This window comes from Schistocerca americana, chromosome 1, assembly GCF_021461395.2.
Source record: "Schistocerca americana isolate TAMUIC-IGC-003095 chromosome 1, iqSchAmer2.1, whole genome shotgun sequence".
NCBI lineage: Eukaryota > Metazoa > Arthropoda > Insecta > Orthoptera > Acrididae > Schistocerca > Schistocerca americana.
This window is the reverse complement of record NC_060119.1, coordinates 342,468,510-342,495,280: the sequence shown is the minus strand read 5'-3', so window position 1 is coordinate 342,495,280 and position 26,771 is coordinate 342,468,510. Positions and strand designations below refer to the sequence as shown.

Genomic DNA, 26,771 nt, shown 5'->3' with positions numbered 1-26,771 from the left:
TTTTCTTTCCCCGCCGAGTCTGTGGAGAACCTGATCATTTCTTATCTTATCAGTTCATCTAACTTTCAACATCCCTCAAGAACACCACATCTAAAACGCTCTGATTGTTTTCCGGTAACTCAGACTCCATGATTCACTACTTTAAAATGTTGCGCTCCAAACGTACATTATCAGAAATTTCTTCTTCATGTTAAAACTGATTTTATTTTGATCAGAATGCTTTCCTTGACTGTGCTAGTCTTTTTTTTACATCCTCCCTGCTACTTCCGTCATATATTACTCTGCTCCCAACGTAGTAGAACTTCATCACTTTGTCCATATTGTTGTCCCCACTTTTGATGTTAAATTTATTACTAATATCACTTTTGATAATCCTCGTCTTTCTTCGATTTACTCTCATTTCATACCCCGTTTTCAGTACTGTATTCATTTCATATAATATGTCCAGTACTTCTTCCCCACTTTCACAGACACTAGCAACGTCATCAGCGAATCTTATCATTGATATTGTTTCATCTTGAATTTTAATCCCACTCCGAAACCTGTATTTCTTTCCTTTGTTGCTTCTTCGATACACGTATTGAACAGTAAGGGAAAAATATTGCTTCAGTAATCTCGAATTTTTTTCTGCGTCATATCGATATTCCGTTCTAACGCTATGCTAACGAGTCTAGAAACACATTTTGAGCTATCCTGCAGTGGAAACGAGTCTCGAGTTATTCTTTAGACTGGTGAGTACTTGTTCTTAACTCTCGTCAGAACTCGAGGTCAGGAACATACACCTTTCATTGTTGGTTGTGAGTCGATCAAAAGAATTATTAAACAATCATATGCACCAGATCTCAATACATACATACGATGCTAACTAGACCAGAAACCTCAAAGAATGTGGCAATGCATGTAGTTTCGTGAAGCGAGACGTACATTAAAAATTCTATGAAATACTTAATCTGCAATGGAACGAGCGAAATTAGTGAAGTATTTTACATATTTTCTGCATCTGTAGTTGAAACGACCGAGTGATTAAGTGTATACTGAAATCGGGCGAAATGTACTAGAGCTTGCGGCGCTAGCTCTGCGGTACTATTTGACACAGCTGGGATACTCACGGCAGACACGTTGAAATTGGGCATGACGTCGACCTCCGGACAAGGGCCCAGGCCAGCTCTCTGAGACAGCGAAGGTGCCGCCAGCAAAGCCAGAGCCAGGACGGCTACGTGGTACATCGCAGCTGCAGCCATTTCTTCCCGTTCGAAGCGAAGCGAAGTGTCTCGTATATCACTCTCGGCTGGAATTTTAAAGTTCGCAAATGAATCAGCAGGTAAATGAAGGGCATTCAGTCAGAGTAGCCAAGCATGTACGTCTAAGAGGAGTATCATTAGCAAACTCAGGATGGACTTTTCGCTCTGCTGCCGACTGTGTACTGATATGAAGCTTGCTGACAGATTAAAACTGTGTACCAGACCAGGACTCGAACCTGTGACTTTCATATTTCCCTGGCAAATGTATTACGAAGTGAACCAGCCAAACAAGACTGACGACACGTCCTCGCAACATTACTTCCACAAGGTCCCGGCTTCGATGTCCGATCCAACCCACAGTCTTAATCTGCCATGAAGTATCAACGCACACAGAGGTGACGCAAGTCATGGGATAACGATATGCACGTATATAGATCTCGGTAGTATCGCATTCACAAGGTATGAAAGGGCAGTGCATTGGCGGAGCTGTCATTTATACTCATGTGATTCATGTGAAAAGGTTTCAGGCGCGATTACGGCCGCACAACGGTTGTTGGGAATGGTTGTTGGAGCTAGACGCATGGGATATTCCACTTCGGAAATCGTTAGGATATTTGATTTTCCGATATGCACAGTGACAAGAGTGTGCCGAGAGTGCGAAATTTCAGGCATTACCTCTCACCACGGACAACACAGTGACCGACGGCCTTCACTTAACGACCGAGAGCAGCCGTGTTTGTGTACAGTTGTCAGTGCTAACAGATAACAACGCTGCGTGAAATATCCAGACATACGAAGGACTTACCCGGTAGGACAGTGAGGTTAAATTTGTCATATTAATGTGCTGTGGCAGCAGACGACCGACGCGGGTGCCTTTGCTAGCAGCACTAAATCGAATGGAGCGCCTCTCCTAGGCTCGTGACAATCTCGATTGGTCCCTAGTCGACTGGAAAACCGTGTCCTGGTCAGATGAGTTCCGATTTCATTTCGTAAGAGTAGACGGTGCGGGCGTGGCGCAGATCCCAACTTGTCAATAAGGCATTGTGCAAGCTGGTGCTGGCTCCATGATGACGTGGGTTGTGTTTACATGAAATGCACTGGGTCCTCTTACCCAATTGAGCCGACCATTGACGGGAAATGGTTATGTTCGTGCATATGGAGATCTTTTGCAGCCATTCGTTGACTTCATGCTCCCGAACAACGATGCCGCGTCAGTGGGCACAGGTGTTCGCAATCGGTTTCAAGAACATTCTGGACAGTTCGAGCGATCCACTCGAATCGCTGAACTCTTATTGGACGTCCAGAGAACAGTTCGTGCACAACATCCTGCACCGGCAACACTTTCGCAATTTTTGGACGGCTGCGGAGCCAGCATGGCTCAGTATTTCTGCAGGTGACTTCCAACGACTTGCTGAGTCTATGGCACGTCGAACTGCTGCCGGGTGAAAGGTGGTCCGATACAATATTAGGAGGCATCCCATGATTTATGTCACCTCAGGGTAAGCAAAAGCTTAATTTTAGTTATTAGTAAGAGACGAAATAAGTCTGCGAAACTCTTCCGAAATTTGTAAATACAAGGACTAGCAGCACACGTATGGTTTTAATTGTCACCTCGAATAAGTTACGATATTATTATTATTTATTTACTTTCGTGTCTATATGCGCAGGCCTGTTTAGCAATGAAATCCACGTGCCACAGTACCGAAGCGTGTCACTAGAGAGGTCAATACGGAACGGTGCACCCTCATTGGTAAATTTGAGCACTGAGTTCTAGGTAATTAGTTTTCTGCATTTGAACAGAAACGACGACATAACACTCAATGATGAGTCGGTAGATGTGTGCGGCAACAATGCGTTACCATATGACTCACTGTTACTTGGAGCAACCAGTGTAGTCAAGTAAAAAATGTGAATGACGAAGATCCGAATAGCGGAGCACCTCTCTGTGAAGAGCCGTGATTAGCAACGGAAGTGAGGCCCTGGTGCTCGAAGGGGGGCGTATCACATTCCAGACGACAATGGAAAAAGAGAAAACAGTTACCTTGCACGACTTTTAGAGGATGACAAAACTCACCACCTGCTGAACTCTCCACTGCTCACACCTACTGAAAAACGCCCTTCGAACCTAGGTAGCAGTGGAAACGTGGCAGCTGTGTCAGGCCCATCTAGATGATATTTTTTAGCTACCCAGTCACTATGAACGAGTATTACACGTATTACTATGACCCAGAGACAAAGTAGCAAATCAAACAGTGGAAACTTGTAAATCCATCACACTCGAATAGGGTGAAGACCCAACTATGATTTGAAAAGTTGGTTTAGAGTAGTTTTTGTGATTGTCTCATTGCCGTGCCAACAGATTCCGGTCATAAGGGGCACCCGTCACAGGACCATACTGTCGGAATCTCCTGAGGCCGATGCGGGAGGCTGTAAAGACAAAGCTTTCGGCAGGGGTTTATCTCCACGAGAACGAATTCCTCATTCATGCTTTCTACCCCCCCCCCCCCCCCCTTTCTCCCCACAACTCTCCGCGTTCTCGTGATATGGCACCCATTGACTTGTTCCTCTTTCCTCAGAAGGAGAAATTGTTGGTGGAACACGTGTTTAGAATGACGACGAATGGATTTTCGATGAGGAACATTTTGCGGAATAGCCAAAATTGACCCAGCCTACAACCAAGATCTCCACCAGTCATCCACTGTTGTCAAAAATGTGTAGCATTAACCGATGAACATGCAGAGAAGGATTAACATCGTCGCCAAATTTCATAAAAGTAAAGTGAGTGTTCCGGTCTTAGATGATCGGCAAAATGAAGAGTATAGCATTTGGTCATGTATGGGGAACACAGACGTGCTTGCGAAATCAAGCCATCCTGATTTGCATTCTCCGTTGTTCCCTAAATCATTCCAAGTAAATGTCACGATATTTATAGTAGTAAGCAGTGGCTGACACTCTCCCAGTTCTTGTGTATTTTAAGATATGCATGAAGTAAATTATTATTATCAGTAGTAGTATTGGTACTTTTATTCCAGAATATCCAATTTCAACCTTACATCACTAAGTTATTTTTTTCTTCTAAAAATTTGTTGATATTTTATGGCCTATTCAGTATCTTCTTTCAATTGAATATAATTGAAATATATACAGGGTGGTCCATTGATAGTGACCAGGCCAAATATCTCACGAAATAAGCATCACACGAAAAAACTACAAAGAACAAAACTCGTCTAGCTTGAAGGGGGAAACCAGATGGCGCTAAGGTTGGCCCGCTAGATGGCACTGCCCTAGGTCAAACGGATATCAATTGCGTTTTTTAAAATAAGAACCCCCATTTTTTATTACATATATTCTGTAGTACGTAAATAAATATGAATGATTTAGTTGGACCACTTTTTTTGCTTTGTGACAGATGGCGCTGTAATAGTCACAAACGTATAGTTACGTGGTATCACGTAACATTCCGCCAGTGCCGACGATATTTGCTTCGTGATACATTACGCGTCTTAAAATTTACATTGCGGAAAAGGTCGATATCGTGTTGATGTATGGCTATTGTGATCAAAATGCCCAACGGGCGTGTGCTATGTATGCTGCTCGGTATCCTGGACGACATCATCCAAATGTCCGGACCGTTCGCCGGATAGTTATGTTATTTAAGGAAGTGTTCAGCCACATGTGAAACGCCAACCATGACCTGCAACAAGTGATGATGCCCAAGTAGGTGTTTTAGATGCTGTCGTGGCTAATCCGCACATCAGTAGCAGACAAACTGCTCGAGAATCGGGAATCTCAAAAACGTCGGTCTTGAGAATGCTACATCAACATAGATTGCACCCGTACCATATTTCTATGCACCAGGAATTGCATGGCGACGATTTTGAACGTCGTGCACAGTTCTGCCACTGGGTACAAGAGAAATTACGGGACCATGACAGATTTTTTGCACGCGTTCTATTTAGCGACGAAGCGTCATTCGCCAACAGCGGTAACGTAAACCGGCGTAATATTCACTAGTGGGCAACGGAAAATCCACGATGGTTGCGACAAGTGGAACATCAGCGACCTTGGTGGGTTAATGTGTAGTGCGGTATTATGGGAGGAAGGATAATTAGCCCCCATCTGTAACACCCCACCCGTCACTTATCTGGATTTGGCGTGTGTTCACCCCAGCTAATTGAAATGGCTCTGAGCACTATGGGACTCAACTGCTGAGGTCATTAGTCCCCTAGAACTTAGAACTACTTAAACCTAACTAACCTAAGGACATCACACACATCCATGCCCGAGGCAGGATTCGAACCTGCGACCGTAGCGGTCGTGCGGTTCCAGACTGTAGCGCCTTTAACCGCTCGGCCACTCCGGCCGGCCAGCTAATTGACTAACATATCAACAAAGAGTGCAAAACTGCTGCAATATCGGATTTCGCAAAGAAAGTAATAAGGCCCTGTGACTCCTGATTGAAATGCGGTGGCAGTGTTGACATTAATTGATTCAGAATTGATCACTTTTAATTAAAAAGGGGTGCACATTGATTTCATATTCAGCTATTGAACACCAGATGCAAATGTTGAACATAAAATTAATTAAGAAAGTGACTTGAAATTTGAACTACTTGATTGAAAACAGATGCAGTCGACTAGCACAAATTTATTTAACTCCCAACCTTCATGACTCTCCTAACAGGCAGTGGAGGCCGCGCCCCGTTACCGCTTCCTCAGAGTTTGAGCCGCCCTAAGCCACCTATTGTCGCTTCCCTTCATGCGCCCCACGTGCGCGCCAATGTCAACTGTGAATACTTCCCTGGGATGAACTAGCCTCCAGTAAATCGACGCGTTTCCACAAAGTTTTCATGTCGCGTGAATTACTTTAAAACCATCACCCAACATTAATTATTCCAATACGTCCATACTATACCCTCTACAGGATGCATTGTGCCTTGTCAATCATTTTTGTTCAGCCCTACTGTTCGCTCAACGTGAGTTCGGTGATCTTTAATGACTTCATGTAAGGGGCACAGTTCTTGCCATCTTACACATTTTATCGATGGTGATCTAAATGGTACAATGTAAGCTGATTTCCTACGTAATGTTCTACTGATATTACTACAAGATGTTTCACTGCATGACAGAATGGCGATGTACTTCCAACTTGATGGATGTCCGGCACATAGCTCACATACGGTTGAACCGGTATTGAATAGCATATTTCATGACAGGTGGATTGGTCGTCGAAGCACCATACCATGGACCGCACGTTCACCAGATCTAACGTCCCCGGATTTCTTTCTGTGGGGAAAGTTGAAGGACATTTGCTATCATGATCCAATGACAAAGCCTGACGACATACGTCAGCGCATTGTCAATGCATGTGCGAACATTATGGAATGCGAACTACTCGCTGTTGAGAGGAATGTCGTTACACGTATTGCCAAATGCATTGAGGTTGACGAATATCATTTTGAGTATTTATTGCATTAATGTGGTATTTACAGGTAATCACGGTGTAACAGCAGGCGTTCTCAGAAATGATAAGTTCACTAAGGTACATGTATCACATTGGAACAACCGAAATAAAATGTTCAAACTTACCTACCTTCCGTACTTTAATTTAAGAAAAACTACCTGTTACCAACTGTTTGTCTAAAATTGTGGGCCATATTTTTGTGACTATTACAGCGCCATCTATCATGAAGTGAAAAAAGTGGTCCAACTAAAACATTCATATTTCTTTTCGTACTACATGAACATTAATAAAAAATGGGGGTTCCTATTTTTAAAAAAACTCAGTTGATATCTGTTTGACCTATGGCAGCGCCATCTAGCGGGCCAACCAAAGCACCATCTGGTTTCCCCCTTCAAGCTGGACAAGTTTCGTTCTTTGTAGTTTTTTCGTTTGACGCTTATTTCGTGAGATATTTGTTCCGGTCAGAGGAAAATAAAATTAAGTATCACGAAATACACAAATAAAAAATTACATCATAGTGAAACCAGAATTCCTCTATACAAGTAAACACTTAACGGATAATTATAAATTACAGTAACTAGAATTATTTAAGAGAAGAAAAATTATAGAAAAATTTAGTTCCAATAAGAAGGGGAGAGGCCTGGAAAATATGAAGGAACGTTGCAAAACATAAAACTCTTCAGGAAAATCAGATAAACAATAAGAATTAGAAGGTTTATAGTTCTTGGTCATTTGTACAGGCTACAAAACAAATCTTCAAGTGTCTGTGGCAAGATAAACTACAAGAAGGAAGCGAGAAGATAAGTAAGGTTTAGAAATACAGAATACAAAAGCAAAAGAAATAACAGAAGGAGCTATTTTCAGAAGAAAGATGCTACTTTTAGAAGGGTTCCGAGAGAGGAGCATTAAGAGAAAAGGTGTGAAGTGGTCGGAGCAGAGAAAAGAAGTGACATGGTGAGAAGATGAAACAATGTTTGAGAAAAAACTAAAAATATCGAAGGAGAAGTAGCTGAAATGGTAACACTGTCCCTAGTTGGCAAGAACGGAGGGGGGAAGGGGACAGGTGGAACGTTAGAAGTGGAAATGCTGTTGATTCGAGTAGAGACTAAGAGTGGAGAGCGCTTACCACCCGCGCGGCAGCTGACCCGCGTGCTGTCAGATGTCAGCGAGGCAGTGGGTGCCGTGCTAGGCGGCGGCGGCTTTTATGTGGGGAGGCGAGGGCGTGTGTGACGCACGCGGATCCCCGCCGCTTCCGCCGACGCCGCCCAGCCGCAGCTCGCCACAGGTGATTACGGCTACACTCACCACGTGCGGGGGCCGCCTCAACCAAAATGGACCCGTCGCATCGCCTAAACGGGCGCTCTGCTGGTTGACTCACTTTACAGTCTTCCCAATAGAGATATTCTGTCCTTCAGTTCTTATTCTACAAGGTACCGATAAACAGTTCGTTAAATTGATCGTTACCTGAGTGGCAACGAGCGCTAGAAACGTGTGCCGAGACAAAGATCGAGGAGAGGCGTAAAGTATCGGACACACAAAACTGTAACAGATTTGTCTCCTGTAGCCAAATAAATGTCGTGAGTGTGAATATGGAGCAATCAACGAATATAAAATATCGTTCCAAAAACACCAGCTGAGACTACACCAATGAGGTCAAATATTATGACTGTTGTACACTGCGAGACTGAATAAAAGAACTATATATGTGGGTCCAAGACGGAAATGGAGACATTCTAGCGACGATACGGGCCGCAAATGAGGAAATCCAGTGACAAATGAGACGCTGACAAGAGACAGATTAACATGGCCAGACGCCGAGCAACGAGCGTCTCGGAGATGACGTAGCTGATCGGTAGTTCCAGCGTGCTACTGTCCTGAGTGACTATGGAAAGTGGGCAAAGGACGGCAGGCGTCAAGGTACTGGACGTTCAAGCCCCGTCACTCAACACAGAACGTCCAGGTTGGAGGCTTGCCTGCACTGTAACGCAGGCTAAGCAGCTATCTGTAGCGGATCTCATGACAGAGTTCAATAGGATCAATAACGTGCGCTGTACGGTGTGCTCCGAAACACTTGCTCCTGCGCCAGCATTATATCCTGTCGTCAAGTCTGCCACAGAGTGGGCTAGCCTCCGACATCGATGTTCTGTAGCGAGACGTTGACGTGCCATACGTTGTCGCCTATACGTGGTTTCACCAGCCTTCAAACACTTTCCATAGATGCTCACGACAGTAGCTCGTGAACAACTGACCAGCTTTCCCGGTTCCGAAATACCCAATGCCAGGCGCTGCGCCGTATCATCTATCCTTTGTCAAAGTCGTTAATATCAGTGAATTTGCCATTTGTGACCCACATCGTGGCTAGAATAATTCCCCACTCGTCTCTACTCCGCTTGTACACCGAAGCGCCAAAGACACTGGTATAGGCATGCGCATTCAAATACAGATATATGCAAACATTTGGAATACGGCGCTGCGGTCGGCAGCCCCTATATAAGATGGTTCAAATGGCTCTGTGCACTATGAGACTTAATATGTGAGCTCATCTGTCCCCTAGAACTTATAACTACTTAAACCTAACTAACCTAAGGACGTCACACACATCCACGCCCGAGGCAGGAGTCGAACCTGCGACCGTAGCGGTCGCGCGGTTCCAGACTGAAGCGCCTAGAAACGCTCGGCCACAGAGGCCGGCCACAAGCGATGGGACACAGCGTCTCCGAGGTTTCGATAAAGTGGGGATTTTCACTTACGACAAATTCACAAGTGCACGGTGAATATTAGGAATCCGGAAAAACATCAAATCTCCGACACTGCTACGGTGGGGAGAAAAATCTTGCAAGAATAGGATCAACGACGACTGAAGAAAATCGTTCAACGTGACAAAAGTGCAACCCTTTCGAAAATTGCTGCATATTTCAGTGCTGGGTCATCAACAAATGTCAGCATGCGAAATATTCATCGTAACATCATCGATATTCGTGTAACCTTGATGACTTCACAACCCAAAGCTTTACGCGTTGCCTGGGTCCGTCAACACCGATATTAGACTGTTGATAACTGGAAACATGTTTCCTAGTCGAACGAGTCTCGTTTCAAATTTTTTCGAGCGGATGGACACGTACGGGTATGGAGACAGCCACATGAATCCATGGATCCTGCGCGTCAGCAGGGGACTGTTCTTGGTGGTGGAGGCTCTTTAATGGTGTGATGCGTATGTAGTTGGAGTGATGTGGGACCTCCGATATGTGTGGATACGACTCTGCCAGGTGACAAGTATGAAAGGATCCTGTTTGATCACCTGCATCCATTCATGTCCATTGTGCGTTCCGACGGACGTTAGCGATTCCAAGAGGACAATGCGACACGTTCAGAACTGCTACAGAGTGGCTCCAGGATCACTCTTATGAGTTTAAACACTTCCGCTCGCCAGTCAACTTCGAAGACATGAACATTATTGAGTATATGTGGAGTGCCTTTCAACGTGCTGTTCAGAAGAAATATCTACCCGCTTGAACTTTTACGGATTTATGGACAGTCCTGCAGGATTAGTGGCGTCAGTTCCCTCCAGAACTACGTGAGACATTAGTCGAGACCGCGCCACGTCGTGTTGGGGCACTTCTGCGTGCTCGCGGGGGCCCTACTCGATATTAGGCAGGTGCACCAGTTTCTTCGGCTCTTCAGTGTATGCATTCCTTACCGCGTCACGTGGCCTAACGTTATCAGGCAGCATTTATTCTTTCTGTAGGCGGTGGTCACAATGTTGTGCCTCATCAGTGTAAGGCATCACATGTACCGTGAGCAGGTAGGTTCTCCACAACATCGTATTAAACTCATCAGAATGGTTTCAAAACTACTCCAGAGATGTGAGCATCCTTCTGCAGTTCCCCATGTCGCATGACCTTTGTCCTGTCGAGTTCATATGGAAGAAAATCGGGCGAGATACACGGTATGTGTCAGGACAAGTATAAGATAATATTATACGCAGAAATTTCGCCCGTACTCGCATTCAGTTTATAACCATCTTTGCACTTTCCTACAGTCTGTACGGACTTGTTCTACATCTTTAGAAGTATTCGTTCCTCGTGGGTTGCGCAGAACACGATGTATGTGTGAACGAATGAAGACATAGAAGTAGGGCAAAAGTGGTTTTAATATGCAGTTATGGAAAATAGAAAACACGATAGAAATAAAAGTTGGATCGCGTCAAATATGTCTATGGAGGGAAAAACAGAAACTGATCAAAAGAGAGATAACTTTGTACGAAATTTTTTCCATTGGCCCTAAAAAGTTTTCTTTATTGTCTTCCGTTTTCTGTACCCTTTAAATCTTTTACATTTGATGTTTCAGTCCCATACATAAGGTTTCCTTATAGACTAGTGTGCAGAACTTAAAAAAAAGGAACTTCCGTATGATGCGTCATTCCCAAGTAGAATAGCTTGACGAAACTAGAGCCATACTCAGATAGATATGCCACAAGATAGTTAAGAAGATAACAGAAAGAAATACGCAATGAGAAGAAAGGAAATGACACTTCTACTCAAATACAATAATTAAACTGAAATCACTACGGTTTATGATTGTCTCCTGGACATACGAAAAGGCGGGGGCATGGTTCTTAACAGGGTGTGTGATCAAAGCAAATTTTATGCCATTGCACAACTGGCATTATTCAAGGCAAGATTTCATTAAGTAAACACCAGGGCCAAAAGTTAATATTTCAGTACCATCTTAATGCAATTGCACAAACGGTATTATTCTCTTAAACTTGATTGCTGAGTCAAATACATGTTTCATTACTGGCAAAATGGAGGAGTGCAAGAAACAAGTTCGCAGACGCAGTCAGATGCAGGTTTGTTGAATAATTTATTTGGAACAATCTTATCATTGATGGTTTCACTAATTAAAAAGGAAACAATTTTGGTTAGATACTTTCAACTTCAGTACTTAAGCGTCTTTCTGTTTAAACAATTTTATTTCAGACTTTCTCTTATGATTCTGCTACAGCAGTGATGCAGTGCCGATTCTATCACCTTAAGTTAATGATTGTGAGATGATGATTTTTTTCTCTTGTCATTAAATAATACTGAGCTCAAGAGAAGTTATATGCTTCATCTTTCAGCTACTACTGAACAGTTCGAGGATGAATCTTATTGTGTTGCGTCTTAGAGTAAGTTATGTCATTATTAGTTGCTTTATAAGATACATTGTATTTATTTTGCTGTTGTGTGATGATCTGTGTTTGGGCCATACGATTTTGAGTCCTTCAAATTAAGACTCCATTCGATTTTGACCCATTGTATTTCTTACTCCACACACAGACAAATTGACATCTAATATCTGGCGATATTGACGTTGTGATACTACTCAATATTTTCTATTCGAGGAACATCATGTAAACATTACTATATTTTAAAAAAATGAAATGATTATGTTGTAATAATAAGTAAGTAATTGCGATAATCACAGACCCATTACTCAATTATCGAATGTGTAGTAAGTCATGAGAACTAAACTGAATATGCGGTCATAAGAAACGACATTCTTTACTAACTTACACTGACTGGAGCTCAAGTCACTTATACTGTATAAGAAGATATTGTGTACATACTCACATATAATTTTCTTAAATATATACCACAGAAACTGGATTATTTGAACATCACATTCTGATTGCTTGCCTGTAATTTTAATGTGTATATGAATGTGTATTCGAGGAATGCTGATTTTCTATTGTAGGATAATTTATATCACAGGTAATTACTAAGTGTACATCGACTCTGGCCCCCCATGAACCATGGACCTTGCCGTCGGTGCAGGAGGCTCGCATGCCTCAGCGATACACATAATCGTACCACAGGTGCAACCAGAATGGAGGGCTATTTGTTGAGAGGCCAGACAAACGTGTCGTTCCTGAAGAGGGGCAGCAGAATTTTCAGTAGTTGCAGGGGCAACAGACTGGATTATTGAATGATCTGGCCTTGTAACGTCAACCAAAACGGTCCTGCTGTGCTGGTACTACGAGGGGCTGAAAGCAAGGGGAAACTATAGCCGTAATTTTAATTTTTCCCAAGTGCATGCAGCTCTACTGTATGGTTAAAGGATGATGACATCCTCTTGGGTAAAATAATCCCCCATTTGGATCTCCAGGCGGGGATTATTCAAGAGGACGTCGTTATCAGGAGAAGCGAAACTGGCGTCTTACGGATCCTAGCGTAGATTGTCAGAATTCTTAATATGGTTGGTAGGTTAGAAAATTTAAAAAAGATAATGCGTACATTAAAGCTAGATATTGTGGGACTTAGTGAAGTTCGGTGGCAGGAGGAATTGTACTTCTGGTAAGGTGAATAGTGTCATCAATGCAAAATGAAATAGGAGTAATGCAGGAGTAGGTTTAATACTGAATAAAAAAGTAGGAACGCGGATAAGCTGCTATGAACAGCGTAGTGAACGCACTATTGTAGCCGAGATAGACACTAAGGCCACACTCACCACAGCAGTACACGCTTAAATGCCAACTAGCGCTGCAGATGAGGATGAGATACAGGAAATGTACGATGAGATAAAATAAATTATTGAAATAGTTAAGGGAGCCGAAAATGTGTAGTCATGTGGGACTGGAATTCGATAGTAGAAAAAGGAAGATAAGGAAAAGTAGTAGGTGAATATGGACTAGGAGAAAGGAAAGAAATAGGAAGCTTCCTGGTAGAATTTTGCACAGAGCATAATTTAATTATAGCTAACACTTGGTTTACGAATCATGAACGAAGGTTGTATTCTTGGAAGAGACTTGGAGACACCGGAAGGTTTCAGTCTGATTATATTATTGTAAGATAGAGATTTCGGAACAAGGTTTTAAATTGTATGATATTTAGGGGCACATGCGGACTCTGACCATAATTTATGGTTATGCCCTGCAGATTAAAACTGAAAAAACTGCAAAAAGGTAGGAATTTAAGAAGATGGGCCTTGGATGAAATGAAAGAATCAGAGGTTCTAGAGACTTTTAGAGGGAGCATTAGGGAACGACTGACAAGAACAGAGGAAAGGAATACGGCAGAAGAAGAATAGGTATCTTTGAGAGATGAAATAGTGTAGGCAGCATTAGACCAAGTACTTAAAAAGACGAGGGCTAGTGGAAATAATTGGGAACACAAGAGATATTGAATTTAACGGTTGAAACGATAATATATAAAAGTACAATAAATGAAGCAGCCGAAAGGGAATAGAAACGTCTAAAACATGAGATCGACAGGAAGTGTAAAATGGCTAAGCGCGAATCGCGAATGGCTAACGGACAAATATAAGGATGTAGAAGCATATATCACTAGGGGTAAGATAGATGCTGCCTACGGGAAAATTAAAGAGATCTTTGGCGAAAAGAGAACCACCTGTATAAATATCAAGAGCTCAGATGGAAAACCAGTCCTAAACAAAGAAGGGAAAGCTGGAAGGCGGAAGTATCATACAGAGAGTCTTTACAAGGGAGAAGTACTTCAGGGCAACATTATGGAAATGGAAGCGAATGTAGACGAAGTTGAGAAGGGACATATAATACTGCTTGAAGAATTCGATAAATCACTGAAGGACTTAAGTCAAAACAAGGCCCCGGGGGTAGACATCATTCTGTTGGAACTACTGATAGCCTTCGGAGAGCCAGCCATCACAAAACTCTTCCATCTGGTTAGATTAGATTAGATTAATTATTCATTCCATAGACCCACAAAAGTGGGGATCCTCCTGGGTGTGCAAAATATCAGATAAACACATTACAAAAATGTAATTCGAAAAACTTGAGTTTCATTAATTTTAATGATCCTCAGTCAATAAACAGTAAAATTATGTACATGAATTAAAATTAAACTTCTAATATTTACAGGTTTAATACTTACATCTGCTTTCATTAAATCCATCATTCACATATTAGCTAGTTACTTGGCTATTACAACCAAGTGTTGTAAAAAATTAAACGATAAATAACATTTAGAGTTATCGTTATCTTCGTATTTCTTCTCGAAAAATGGAAAGCAGCACGAAGGTGAAACAGCTTTGAAATATTTGTAATCGTCTTACGAAGAGATCATATACGTCATAGACAATAGAGCAATGAAAGTAAAAAAACTGATCGCGGATATCCTAATATGTGTAAAATATAACGTAGCTTTATGTTTGCAAATAAATAGGTGAGTTGCCAAGAAAATACATATTGGGATGAAGATATTGTGATTACCAAGAAATAGTCTAAAATATACGGCAGTGTGTTATAATGTAAAATCTTCACCATGTAGCATCTTGATATGTGAAAGGGATACTTGGCAACGCACGTGGCTTGAACTAGAAGCTATTCGTCGGTATCAAGGTTATTGGGCACCTGAGTGAACAGATCTTGTACAAGCGAAAAAACCGAAGTACGGAAAGAGATTAACTGATAAACATTACGAAACAACTTGCCCGTTTCAACTCTCGTAATGTTAACTCCGCATTTTGCTTGTATAAAGTACATTGTCAACGTGATGCAGCACCTAGAATGTAAATAATACGTAAACGCAACTCCGGAATTCCTGCTATTAGTCAGTCTGTTGTAGCGGCGTGGGCGCATGGCCGTGGGAACCGCGAGACAGCATTACTCTCCGGAAATGATGTCGTCTGGCAGTGTCGAACTACCATGCACAGCTGTTGCATGTCTATGAATTCTGCCGAGCGAGTGCGTCTGACAATAGACACCTCTTCACACAAAGGATGCAGGATAAACCTTGGTACACGAAAATTGTTTTGTAACTGGCTGCTTGCTGTTTCTCTCCAACTAAGCAACTGTGAATAGAGAGAACATATATTTTCCGCTGGATCTTATTGTCTCTGCATCAAAATTCCTGTCCTATAGTTATCAGAAACCCACACATCCTTTCCCACATACGTCATAAAGCAATCGTACAACATTATCGTATCATCAAATGTAACGTCACTGTCATGTTTTAAAAAGAAACAAATAACTTGTCAATTTGTATATATTAGGTTTGTAGAGGATTTCCGCCTTATGCAAGACACGTTTGCAGTTTTCACCCAGACATGTTTCAGCACTTTTCTTGCAATCTTCGGTGGGTTTGTTTGTTTATTGTCCTTACTGTTACAGGCAAGTCTTTACAGGTACTTGTTTTACAAAATACTTACACTTGTAATATGAGCGATTATTGTCAACTATTTTACATTGATTTGCATATTGTACAGACTTGAGACATGTATCGCTGACTTGAGGCATCCTGTGCTGTTTATTTACGTTATGTCTAAAGCTTCTAGTTTGTTAGTAGGCCTACTTTGGAAATAAAGTGGATATGTGCATTTGTTTGCGTACTTCAAATAAAGGTTTTGGATTTTATGCCAGTTGCTTTAGGCTTAATACACAATCTGCAGCTTGTCGTCTGCAAACAGCAAAGTTTTATTTTGTTTTTTGTTATGCATATTCAACTGAGAATCACTAGGTATCGTGCTGTTTAACGTCTTAGTTACTGTTTCTTATGTTGAGTGTTTTTTTTATTTTTGTCGAAATAACAGACTTATTTATTTCGCTTTCGTCGTCACACATGCATTTTCTACGTTTCATTCGTCAACCACAAAGTTGCGGCGCCATTTCGTGTTATTGTCGTTGTTTAATGTTCATTTGTTTCGTGACATGTATGCTTGGGATGTGGCGCACGGATTTGATGTGTTGCTGACGTTTGTGATGCTTACTTAATGTGTGTGTGTGTGTGTGTGTGTGTGTGTGTGTGTGTGTGAAAACAAAACTATAAAGCTGTCTTCCATAAGGCGAAATTCCTCTCAAATTTTCGTATGAAGTGGAGTAGTTGCAATAACTGCAACTGTAGTAGTTGGTGTTAGAGCAGCACCTTTTTTAGATTGAAATCAGCTTATAGGTATACGTGCTTAAATGAAGTTCCTGAAACTAAGGGCTCACCTTCACAGGATGCAATGCTTCCAAGTAGAGAAGGAATTACCATATTTCATCAGAATATAAGAGGTATTAGAGATAAAGTTAGTGAACTGTTTGTAGATGTTGATTCTGAAATCATTGGTATATTGGAGCATCACTTAAATAATTTGACAATTAAGAGGCTTCCTTTACCAGAATACAGATTAGCTGGCTGTTTTTCAAAGAGTTCCTTGCGGAGTGGAAACAGTAAAAACAGTATTCCATTTGAGTCCATAGACGTATCACGGCAGTGCACTGAACAGATATTTGAATGTTGTGTAGGGGCAGTTGAAATTAGTGAAACTAAACTTCTAATTGTCGTTGTTTATAGGTGCCCTAACTCTGACTTCAGAGCATTTCTGATAAAGCTAGAGAGGGTTCTTGATCCACTTTGTAGGAAGTACCAGAAATTAGTTATATGTGGTGACATCAATACAAATTTTGTATATGATGGTGCAAGAAGAAGGATGTTGGTAGAGCTCAGAAATTCATTTGATCTGATGCAGACTGTTTTTTTATAACCAGTGTTTTCAGAGGCACAGTAGCACAGCCATAGATAATATTTTATTCATTCTTCATTACTAGACGGGCATTCTGTTAGTAAGAGGGTGAATGGCCTTTCAGACCATGATGCTCAAGTTTTAACACTAAAAGGGTTTAGTACTCAAACAAATGCCGCATTTAATTACAAACTGTGTAGAAGAGTTAATCCAACAGCAATAGAGAGTTTTTTAAACCTTGTCAAGGAACAAGAATGGCAGGATGTTTATTGTGCCGATAATATATATGATAAATATAATGCTTTCCTTAAGACATTGTCTTTGCGAGTTGCTTTCCAGTAGAACGTTCTGAAAGGGTACTAGCAGTAATAGGCAGCCCGGGTCGGTGACTAGTGGGATAAGGATATCATGTGGAACAAAGCGGGAATTAGAAGGTCACAATCAAGCTACAGTAGAACATTACAAACAGTATTGTAAGGTGCTTAGAAATATTATTAGAAAAGCAAAGCGTATGTGGTATGCAAATAGAATAGCTAATTCACAGGGCAAAATTAAAACCATATGGTCAGTTGTGAAGGAACTGTTTTGTCACCAGCACATGGTCGACGATATAAAGTCAGTTCGCAGTAAAAATACTTCTGTTACTGATAAATCAGATACATGTACAGTATTTATCAATCATTTTCTGAGCAGTTCTGGTGAATTAAATAAAAATTTAGTTTCTGCAGGGAATCATATAGCTTTCTTAGCAAATGCTTTTCCGAGATTGATGTCTGAAATACTCCACTGTGATACAGACAACAGGGAGATTGAGTCAATAATTAAATCACTGAAGACTAAGGACTCTCTTGGTTGTGATGGAGTGCCTAGCAGAGTATTTAAGTACTGTGCTGCACATGTTAGCCCCGTATTTAGCCATATTTGTAATTTTTCCTTTTTGAATGGTCAGTTTCCTGAACGATTTAAGTACTCAGTAGTAAAGACGCTTTATGAAAAGGGATAAAGGGATAATGTAGATGATTTCAGACCTATTTCCATGCCATCAGTATTTGCTAAAGTTATTGAAAAGACTTTATATGTAAGGATAATTTTATATCACACGATTTGCTATCAAATGTACAGGTCGGCTTGAGAAGTAGTTTAACAACTGAAAAGGCTATATTTTCTTTTCTCTGTGAGGTACTGGATGGTTTAAGCAAAATATTTCCAACGCTAAGCGTATTTTTTGGTTTAACCAAGGCATTTTATTGTGTTGATCGCAAAACATTGCTCCAGAAGGTGGACCATTATGGAATACGGGGAGTAGTTCACAATTGGTTCACCTCTTACTTTAGCAACAGACAGCAAAAGGTGTTTATTCACGTTGAGAATGGCTGTGATGTGGAGTCTGAGTGGGGTACGGTCAAGTGGGGGGTGCCCCAGGGCCACTCCTGTTCCTTATTTATATAAATGATGTGCCCCCTAGTATTACGGGTAACTCTAAAATATTTCTGTTTGCTGATGGCACTAGCTTGGTAATAGAGGATGTTGTGTACAACATTGGCTCGGTTTCAAATAGTGCAGTTCATGACCTCATTTTATGGCTTGAAGAAAATAAACTAACGCTAAATCACAGCAAGACTCAGTTTTTACAGTTTCTAACACACAATTCAACAAAATCTGACGTTTTAATTTCACGCAGTGGGCATACGATTAGTGAAACTGAGCAGTTCAATATTGTAGGTGTTCAGATAGGTAGTAAGCTGTCGTGGAAAGCCCACGTTCAGTATCTTGTTCAAAGAGTTAATGCTGCCATCTTTACTATTCGAACGGTACCTGAAGTGAGTGATCGTTCGACACGAAAATTAGTCCACTTTGCTTATTTTCGTTCGCTTATGTCGTATGGTATTATATTTTGGGGTAACACTTCCTATTCTAAAAAGATATTTTTGGCTCAGAAACGTGTGGTTCGGGCAATAAATAGTGGAAGTTCACGAACCTGTTGTCGACCCCTGTTCACGAGTCTGGGTATTTTGTCGTTGGCCTCTCAATACATATATTTGTTACTTTTCTTGTTAACAATATTATCTTATTCCTTAAAACAAGCAGCTTTCACTCAATTAATACTCCGCAGAAATCAAACCTGCATTTGGATCGAACTTCCTTAAGTCTTGTGCAGAAAGGTGTGCAGTATACTGCTACATCCATTTTCAATAAGCTATCACTCGAATTCAAAAATCTTAGCAGTAATACACGCGCTTTCAAATCGAAACTGAAGAGTTTCCTCATGGGTCACTTCTTCTATTCTGTCGAGGAGTTCCTTGAAAAATTAAGCTGATTCTTGTTGTATGACTGCGTTTACTTACACTTATGGGCTGACTTTTTTCGAGTTTATGAACATTTATTTTTAGCTGTTATTACTTTTATGTTGTAATTTCATGTACTGACACGTTCCATGGCCTTGGAGATTTGCTCCTCAATTTGAGCCTACGGAACTTGATGTGTAAATAAAAAAATAAATAAATAAATTCACAAGATATCTCAGTGCTTAACAGTGACATGTTAGACAATTGCCGTCCCACAAAAAGGAAAAAAGTTCTTAAGGTCACCTTGGGTCTGAAGTAATTACAGACCTATAAATTTCCCGCCGAATAGTTGGCACTGCAGTGGAAACCTGAGTTGATATTGTTTTTAAAAACTACTAGTACGTTCTCTTGATATTATTTACACAAGAAACAGCAAATACGTAGCGAGAGAATTATACAACGGTGTTCCCACTGACATATAGAGTCCTGATAATGCGTAGACTCGATAAAAACACAGAATGCCTTCTGAAGACATGACAGTGTCCAGTAACGAGAAATGTTTAAGTACGTCAGAATCGAAGTGAAAATGTAGTAGTACTAGCGTTAGTTGCCGTACCGTAAGAGACAAATCAGACTCTTATACGTAGCATATGGATGTCCATTGTGGTAAAAAACAGGAACTGGCAGAAAATAAGGGAAGATACACTAGTTTTGTAAACAAAATCGCCCTTTCTTGCTGCGATTTAATTTATTTTTCCCAGACACTTTTCGCCTTTTTCCTGCTCTAAGGCATCTTCAGTGGGATAGTTTGCTGTCATTTGCGTTGTCTCTCATCTGGTCTGAAGGTCGCACTAACCCTTTATTTGGGAAGCATCAGCACAATTTAGTATTCCGAACTTTTTCATACTGTTCACCATGTTTCTCCTTCTTTTTTGAGGTGCACTATTGTTTTTTTGAAACTAGACAAAGCTAGTTGTTCGAACACCGTGATTTTACCATCGTAAATATTGTAGCTCATTACGTGTTTCCTACTTTGATGTTTTAAGGGAAGATAGTAGCAACATCAGTAAAAGCAGGAGAGCGTCTATGAAGTTAGAAAAATAGTTGCGATGTACTGGAATACGTAGAGATGTGAGGGCGCCTTATTAGTCTTGTCTGGTAGCTCAGTTGATGAGAGCTCCGCCTGTTAACGGCAAGCTACCGGCTTCGAGCTCCGGTCCCGAACATAATTTTAATCTGCCAGGAAGTCCATAAGCACGAGAGTTAATTCAATGGAATAAATTTCCGACATAACTGTCCGTATTGTATCTGCATGTAGATACATGCTCCGTAAATCGCTTTATAGAACGTGGTGTAGCACTTACAACCTACGCCATCCAATCATTTGCTGGATGTATTCCAATCTCTGTCTTTCTCTACAGTTTTTGAGCTCTACAGCTCCGTCTAGTACCATGGAAGTCATTCCCTCTTGTCTTAACAGATGTCCTATCATCATGTCCCCTTTCCTGGTCAGTGTTCTGCACATATTCCTTTCCTCTCCGACTCTGCGCAGAACATCCTCATTCTTTACCTTATCAGCCCAACTAATTTTCAACATTCGTCTGTAGCACCACATCTCAAATGCTTCGATTCTCTTCTGTTTCGGTTTTCCCACAGTCCACGTTTCACTACCATACAATGCTGTACTCCAGACGTAAATTCTCAGAAATTTTTTCCTTAAATTAAGGCCGATATTTGACATTAGTAGACTTCTCTTGGCCAGGAACGCCCTTTTTGCCATTGCTAGTCTGGTTTTGATGTCCTCCTTGCTCCGTCAGTCATTGGTTATTTTACTACCTAGGTAGCAGAATTCCTACTTCGTGACCATCAATCCTGATCTAAAGTTTCTCGCTGTTCTCGTTTCTACTACTTCAAAATTTCCTACTTCGTGACCATCAATCCTGATCTAAAGTTTCTCGCTGTTCTCGTTTCTACTACTTCTCATTAAATTGATCTTTCTTCGATTTGCTCTCTATCTATACACGGTACTCATTAGACTGTTCATTCCGTTCAGCAGATCATGTAATTCTCCTTCACTTTCACTCAGGATAGCAAAACGTATCACTGATGTCGTTTCACCTTGAATTTTAATTCCAGTGCTGAACCTTTATTATATTTCCATCATTGCTTCCCCGATGTACAGATTGAACAGTAGGGGCGAAAGGATATCCTTGTCTTACACTCTTTTTAATACGAGCACTTCGTTCTTGGTCGCCCACTCTTATTATTTCCTCTTTGCTGTTGTACATATTGTATATGACACTTCTCTCCCTATAGCCTTCGTAGGCGCCCTAATTTCTCTTATATTCGTGGTCCTTACAAGAAATGTACGTTGGCGGCAGCAGAATATTTGTGCAGTCAGCTGCAAATGCTTGTTTTCTAAATTTTCTCAATACTTTTCGATGAAAGAACATTGTCTTCTCCAGGAATTCCCACTTGTGTACACGGAACATCTCCGTAATACTCGCGTGTTGCTCTAAGCTACTGGTAACGAGTTTAGCAGCCCGTCTTTGAATTCCATATCCTCCTTTAATTCGATCTGGTGCGAACGCGAAACAAGTGCTCTATACGTGATCTCTTTCACAGACGAACCACACATTCCTAAAATTCTCGCAATAACACGAAGTCGACTATTCCCCTTCCATTTCACACCGCCATATAAAGTTACATCTAGATATTTAATTGATTAGACTGTGTTATGCAGTACACTACAAATGAAAGAAATATATTCCCCAATCGCTCACCTAAAGTGGAAAATCCGGTTCTAGTCCCAGTGACATACAAATTTTCGTTGTCACCAATACATCGTGCCGCTGGAGTTTGCCACAATCCGCAATTGCAAATACATTTCTTGTAATTCATTCAGCTGTCGACCGCAGAAGTGTCTGTTCTTTCAGACATGCATTCATGTCTGAAGGACGTTGCACAGTACTTAGTAAAAATACAGGCGCTGCAGTATAGTGTAACCCTACAAATGCTGTATTCTAACATTAACGGGACTGTTTCTGTTGCTCTTCTGCATTAACTTACACTTTTTCTCATTTAGAGCTAACTGCCAACTATCACAGCAACTAGAAATTTTGCCTAAGTCATCTTCTATCCTCGTACAGTTATATAACGGCGACCCTTTCGTACACTACAGCATCATCAGCAAACAGCCGCTGATCGCTGCTCACCCTCTCCATCAGATCATTTTGGTTATAAACGTTTGTGGCACTCCTGAAGATACACTTGTCTCTGATGAGTACTCGCGTCGTGGATAACGTACTGGCTTCTATTATTTAAGAGGTCTTCGAGCCACTCACATATCCAGGAATCTATTCCGTATACCTGTACCATCGTTAACAGTTTGCAGGCGGGCACCGTATTAAATGCATTCCAGAAATCTAGGAATATGGAGTCTGCCCGTTTCCTTTGATCCAGGGTTCGCCATGGTATCATTTGAGGGAAGGGAAGGCTGAGTGATGCTACAGTGGGCAATGGTTTAGCAGTTACAGAAATAGGAGAGAGAGATGTGGGAACAGCACCTAGTGGCGATGGAAGATCGTCATTCTCAGTAAAGGGCCGTTTGTATGACAGTACTTGCTATATTTCTGAACCAGATCACTGTCAAATTATTAAGCAAATGTGGGAAGTACCAGGTTCATTCACGAGATCAGCGACAAACTGGAAATTTCTTTGGATTCCTGATAAACAGTTGGTGCTGACGTCTTACTACAACCTATGGATGTTGCTAGGATGTGGATCAAATTTACGTGTTATTGGACATAGCATTATTTTCCTTGCGTTTATGTGGATGGGTACGGAAAGAAAAGGATGGCGAGGATGAAATTAGCTTGCAGCACTTCGTTTACCCCTGTCAGAAGGCTCCAGACCATAGGTCTCCTGTTTGACGTACAGAGAATCGGAAGCAGCCTCCTCAGTTGTCATTCGATTAGACTACGCAGAAATTCAGGAGCGAAGACATTGTTGTAAAATATGGCAATCAGGAACTGTCCCCACCATATCTTGTCCCAAGTAACCCAAAAAGATGCCGCTCACAGTTCCTTCCATGGGCGAGTACTGTACTAGTTTACCTGTTGATACAGCCTCACCACATCATCACGATTTTCTGACTTTGGCTGCATTTATGGGTAAGAAAAATCGTGGCTAATTCCGTGTTTCTATACTCTCACATACCACGTCATGAAACAAAGCTAACCTAGGTTCTGAATGTAATAATGTTGTGTGAAGATGTATTACAGTCAAGCATGACTTTCAATAAACGCAATGATAGTTATGAAATCGAATAAGAAACTTCTACAGTGCTGATCGTCTAACAGGAAACGAAGCAGCCGAGGCACCAGAAAGAGCGTCGGTGGTGACACGTGGGCGAAACAACGTAAATCAGATGTGAATAGCCCACGGCTTAACAGTATTTTCAAAGCACGCTTTGGTTTATTTTTCCATCTCCCTTTACTGTGGACAGCATGGATATTTTGGATCCGTTAGGATTTTCATTGCACTGTTCCAGAAAATTCTGTGCTAAATGAAACTGCATCCGATCCACATACACGGTAATTCAGCTACGCTGTTCATCTCAAACATTTACTGAACTATTTGAGATGTCGTAATTCGGTTTTCACTTACACGAGTTGTGGGAAAGTCGTCACTAAATGACTTATAGTCTTTTCCATAGCTATATCAGCCACAGAGATTTCGGTATCAGCTTAGATTTTTGAAATAGACCTGTAGTAATTTCTGTTGCCAGTATCGTGTTTCAGAATCTAACCCGTAGTTTCGGAGAAATTACAGTATTTAGAACATAGGAATCATGTGATTTGAGAATGAAACCTATTGTTGTCTTGTAGTGAGTTCCATGATTTCATACCCAACTAAAAAATACGTCACGCCAGGTAATGAGGAAACACTGTGTTCCACCGCCGCGATACTGGTACAACGTGGCACAGAGGAAACATAGCTTTCATTTTGCCTGTATCTTTCACATGTATCGAGTGCTGGTAAGTTGTAAAAAATGAATGTCCTTTACAAACTAACAGGGTAACATCACCAACGTAACATCATATTTTAAGGTGAAAACAGTACACTTGCAAGATATCAGCCCCAGCAATCGATCTCATGTGATAATTTGTTCCATAAGTGTGATAGCACGCAGCTGTGACCTGAATGTACAGCTTGCAAACTTCGCGCTCACCGGTTGTTTGTCAGTCGCTCCGTCCCAGTATAGGCGCTTAATGCACCAGACCGAAGTACTGTGCACTGGCGTGTGTAAGAGCCTTTCTTTCATGATGTCGGTGAACCAACAAGCCAGGGTGCGGCACATGCAGGAGGGTACAGAATGAAGGTCACACTGCATCGTTTAAATCTCAAAGAAAGAGAGATCCTGAGCACTGTCACTGTTAGGCATTATTATACGCGGCTATTTGACTAAATTTTGTACATGGCAAACGAAAGTGTTCGGGGCTTTCTTTGGTCTGTTATTTATTTCTTTCAGTTTCGTTGCAGCAATCATAGGCAACTGCACGAATCAGACTAATCACGAAGTGTTAGATATAAAGCAAAATAGTGGATTGAGATTCGACGCTTCTTCACGTGACGATGACGATGACGATATAGATAATGTGGCTGCCGTTTCACCACAGTCACGTTCATTGAACAGCTTCTTTGATACAACGGGGCAGGGATGTAGACACGGGGAAGTAAGTTATAATGATGCCTGCTGTGAAGACGTAATATAATCGGATACCAGTTTTCCACTGTAACAGAGGGGTATATGACACAAACTATCACCTTTCGGGAAGTGGAAGGAGGGAAATCTGTCATACCAAAGAATATCCAGTGAAATATTTTAATGATATTAGTAACGTGCTTTGTTAATTGTGTCACAGTGAGAGGTTTCTAATGTGAAGTTGGTGGCAGAGACCTGTTTGCTTTGAACTTTTTTACATATAGCTATTCACAAATGCATCATAAATGAATGAGTATGTCATTAGAGAAATACCATAGCACTATTTAATTATTAATTAAAACACCGTTGTGAGTTATTTTCATTGGAGTGTAAAGCTGACGCTGTTGAACGATGGTTAATTTGTAAATCGAAAATCATTAGCTTCATTTCACAATGGTTATAAATCCAGATGAAGAATTATTATCAAATGAATGATTTTATATTTACTATTTAAAAATGTCGATCAAGCTGAAGACTACCTCAACTCCTGCATATATATATGAGGCGACTGTAGAATACCAATACGAGAATACTGTTAAAATAATACTGAATATAAGTCCTCATGAAGCTGACATATTACGAACGCTATTCCTGTAGAATAACGTAAGTTCTCTAACAAGATTGCCAGAAACGTTGGGCAGATGTGACCCCTCCCCCTCTTCCCTCGCCTTCAACATCTCGCGAATAGCAGGGCTCTGGTTGTCATTCCGCTGTGCAGTAATTGGCGCACAAGCATTAGGTAGCAGCCCGTGAAATTTATAACCTGTGCATTGAGAAAGTCATAACAACATACTTCCACAATTAAGCTCCAAATTATCGCCTGGGGTTTATTACTGGGGCTGATATCTTGCAAGTGCGCTTTTTTTCTCCTCAAAATATGAACTCAGATTAGTGATGTTTCCTTGCAATGGAAACTAGATATTTTCCTTTCTTACGGGGAACGCAGAAGGATTACGAAGAGGATAGTAGCGTTGTACGCACAAAGATATCCCTACAGATGATGTCCAACAAGAATGACAGTGCAGCGAATGTGCAAAATATTGTTAGTCTAAGGGCGCTGAAACATTACGGAGCAAAGCGACGAGGCAAAATGTTTTTCTCCATTTGTTGCTCATGACTCACACGTTAGGTCCAGACAAATTGCAAGTGGCTCTGTTCTTGTATGTTAAACACAAACTCAAAAAGTTACCAGTTTATTTACATTTATATTTGATGTGTTCTCTTTACAAATACGAGTGCGTGCTGAAAAGTAATGCGTCCGAATTTTTTATTCTGGTCTCAGTGTTGGTTGAGGTATTAAAATGTCATCAACATTACGCGATCGGCTTTCCCTCTTCGTTGACGCCAAGTTTCAACAATCTGTCGCAAGAGGGCTTCGAATTGTTGTGTGTTACATGGCTATGCGTAACATAACTATATCGGAGCTTGAGAAAACAGCTTCCTGTAATCGAGTTTATAGCCGCAGAAAACGTGCCTCTAATTGAAATCCATCGAAAAATCAAATCAGTGCACGATAATGATTGCATCGACATCAGTAATGGGCGTTGTTGCTGG

At 41.2% G+C, this 26,771-nt stretch overlaps 1 protein-coding gene across 1 annotated transcript in view; it reads right to left on the bottom strand.

Moving 5' to 3' along the window:
• LOC124599103 (lazarillo protein-like) overlaps positions 1-7,886 on the bottom strand; it is a 54,948-nt gene extending 47,062 nt beyond the window's left edge. Inside the window, exons 1-2 of the mRNA XM_047136048.1 lie at positions 7,831-7,886; positions 1,110-1,288 (exon numbers count right to left, since the gene is read on the bottom strand). Coding sequence (XP_046992004.1) covers positions 1,110-1,241 — 132 coding nt within the window. The 5' untranslated portion in view covers positions 1,242-1,288; positions 7,831-7,886. The remainder of the gene's footprint in view (positions 1-1,109; positions 1,289-7,830) is intronic.
• Between the last annotated feature and the right edge of the window lie 18,885 nt (positions 7,887-26,771).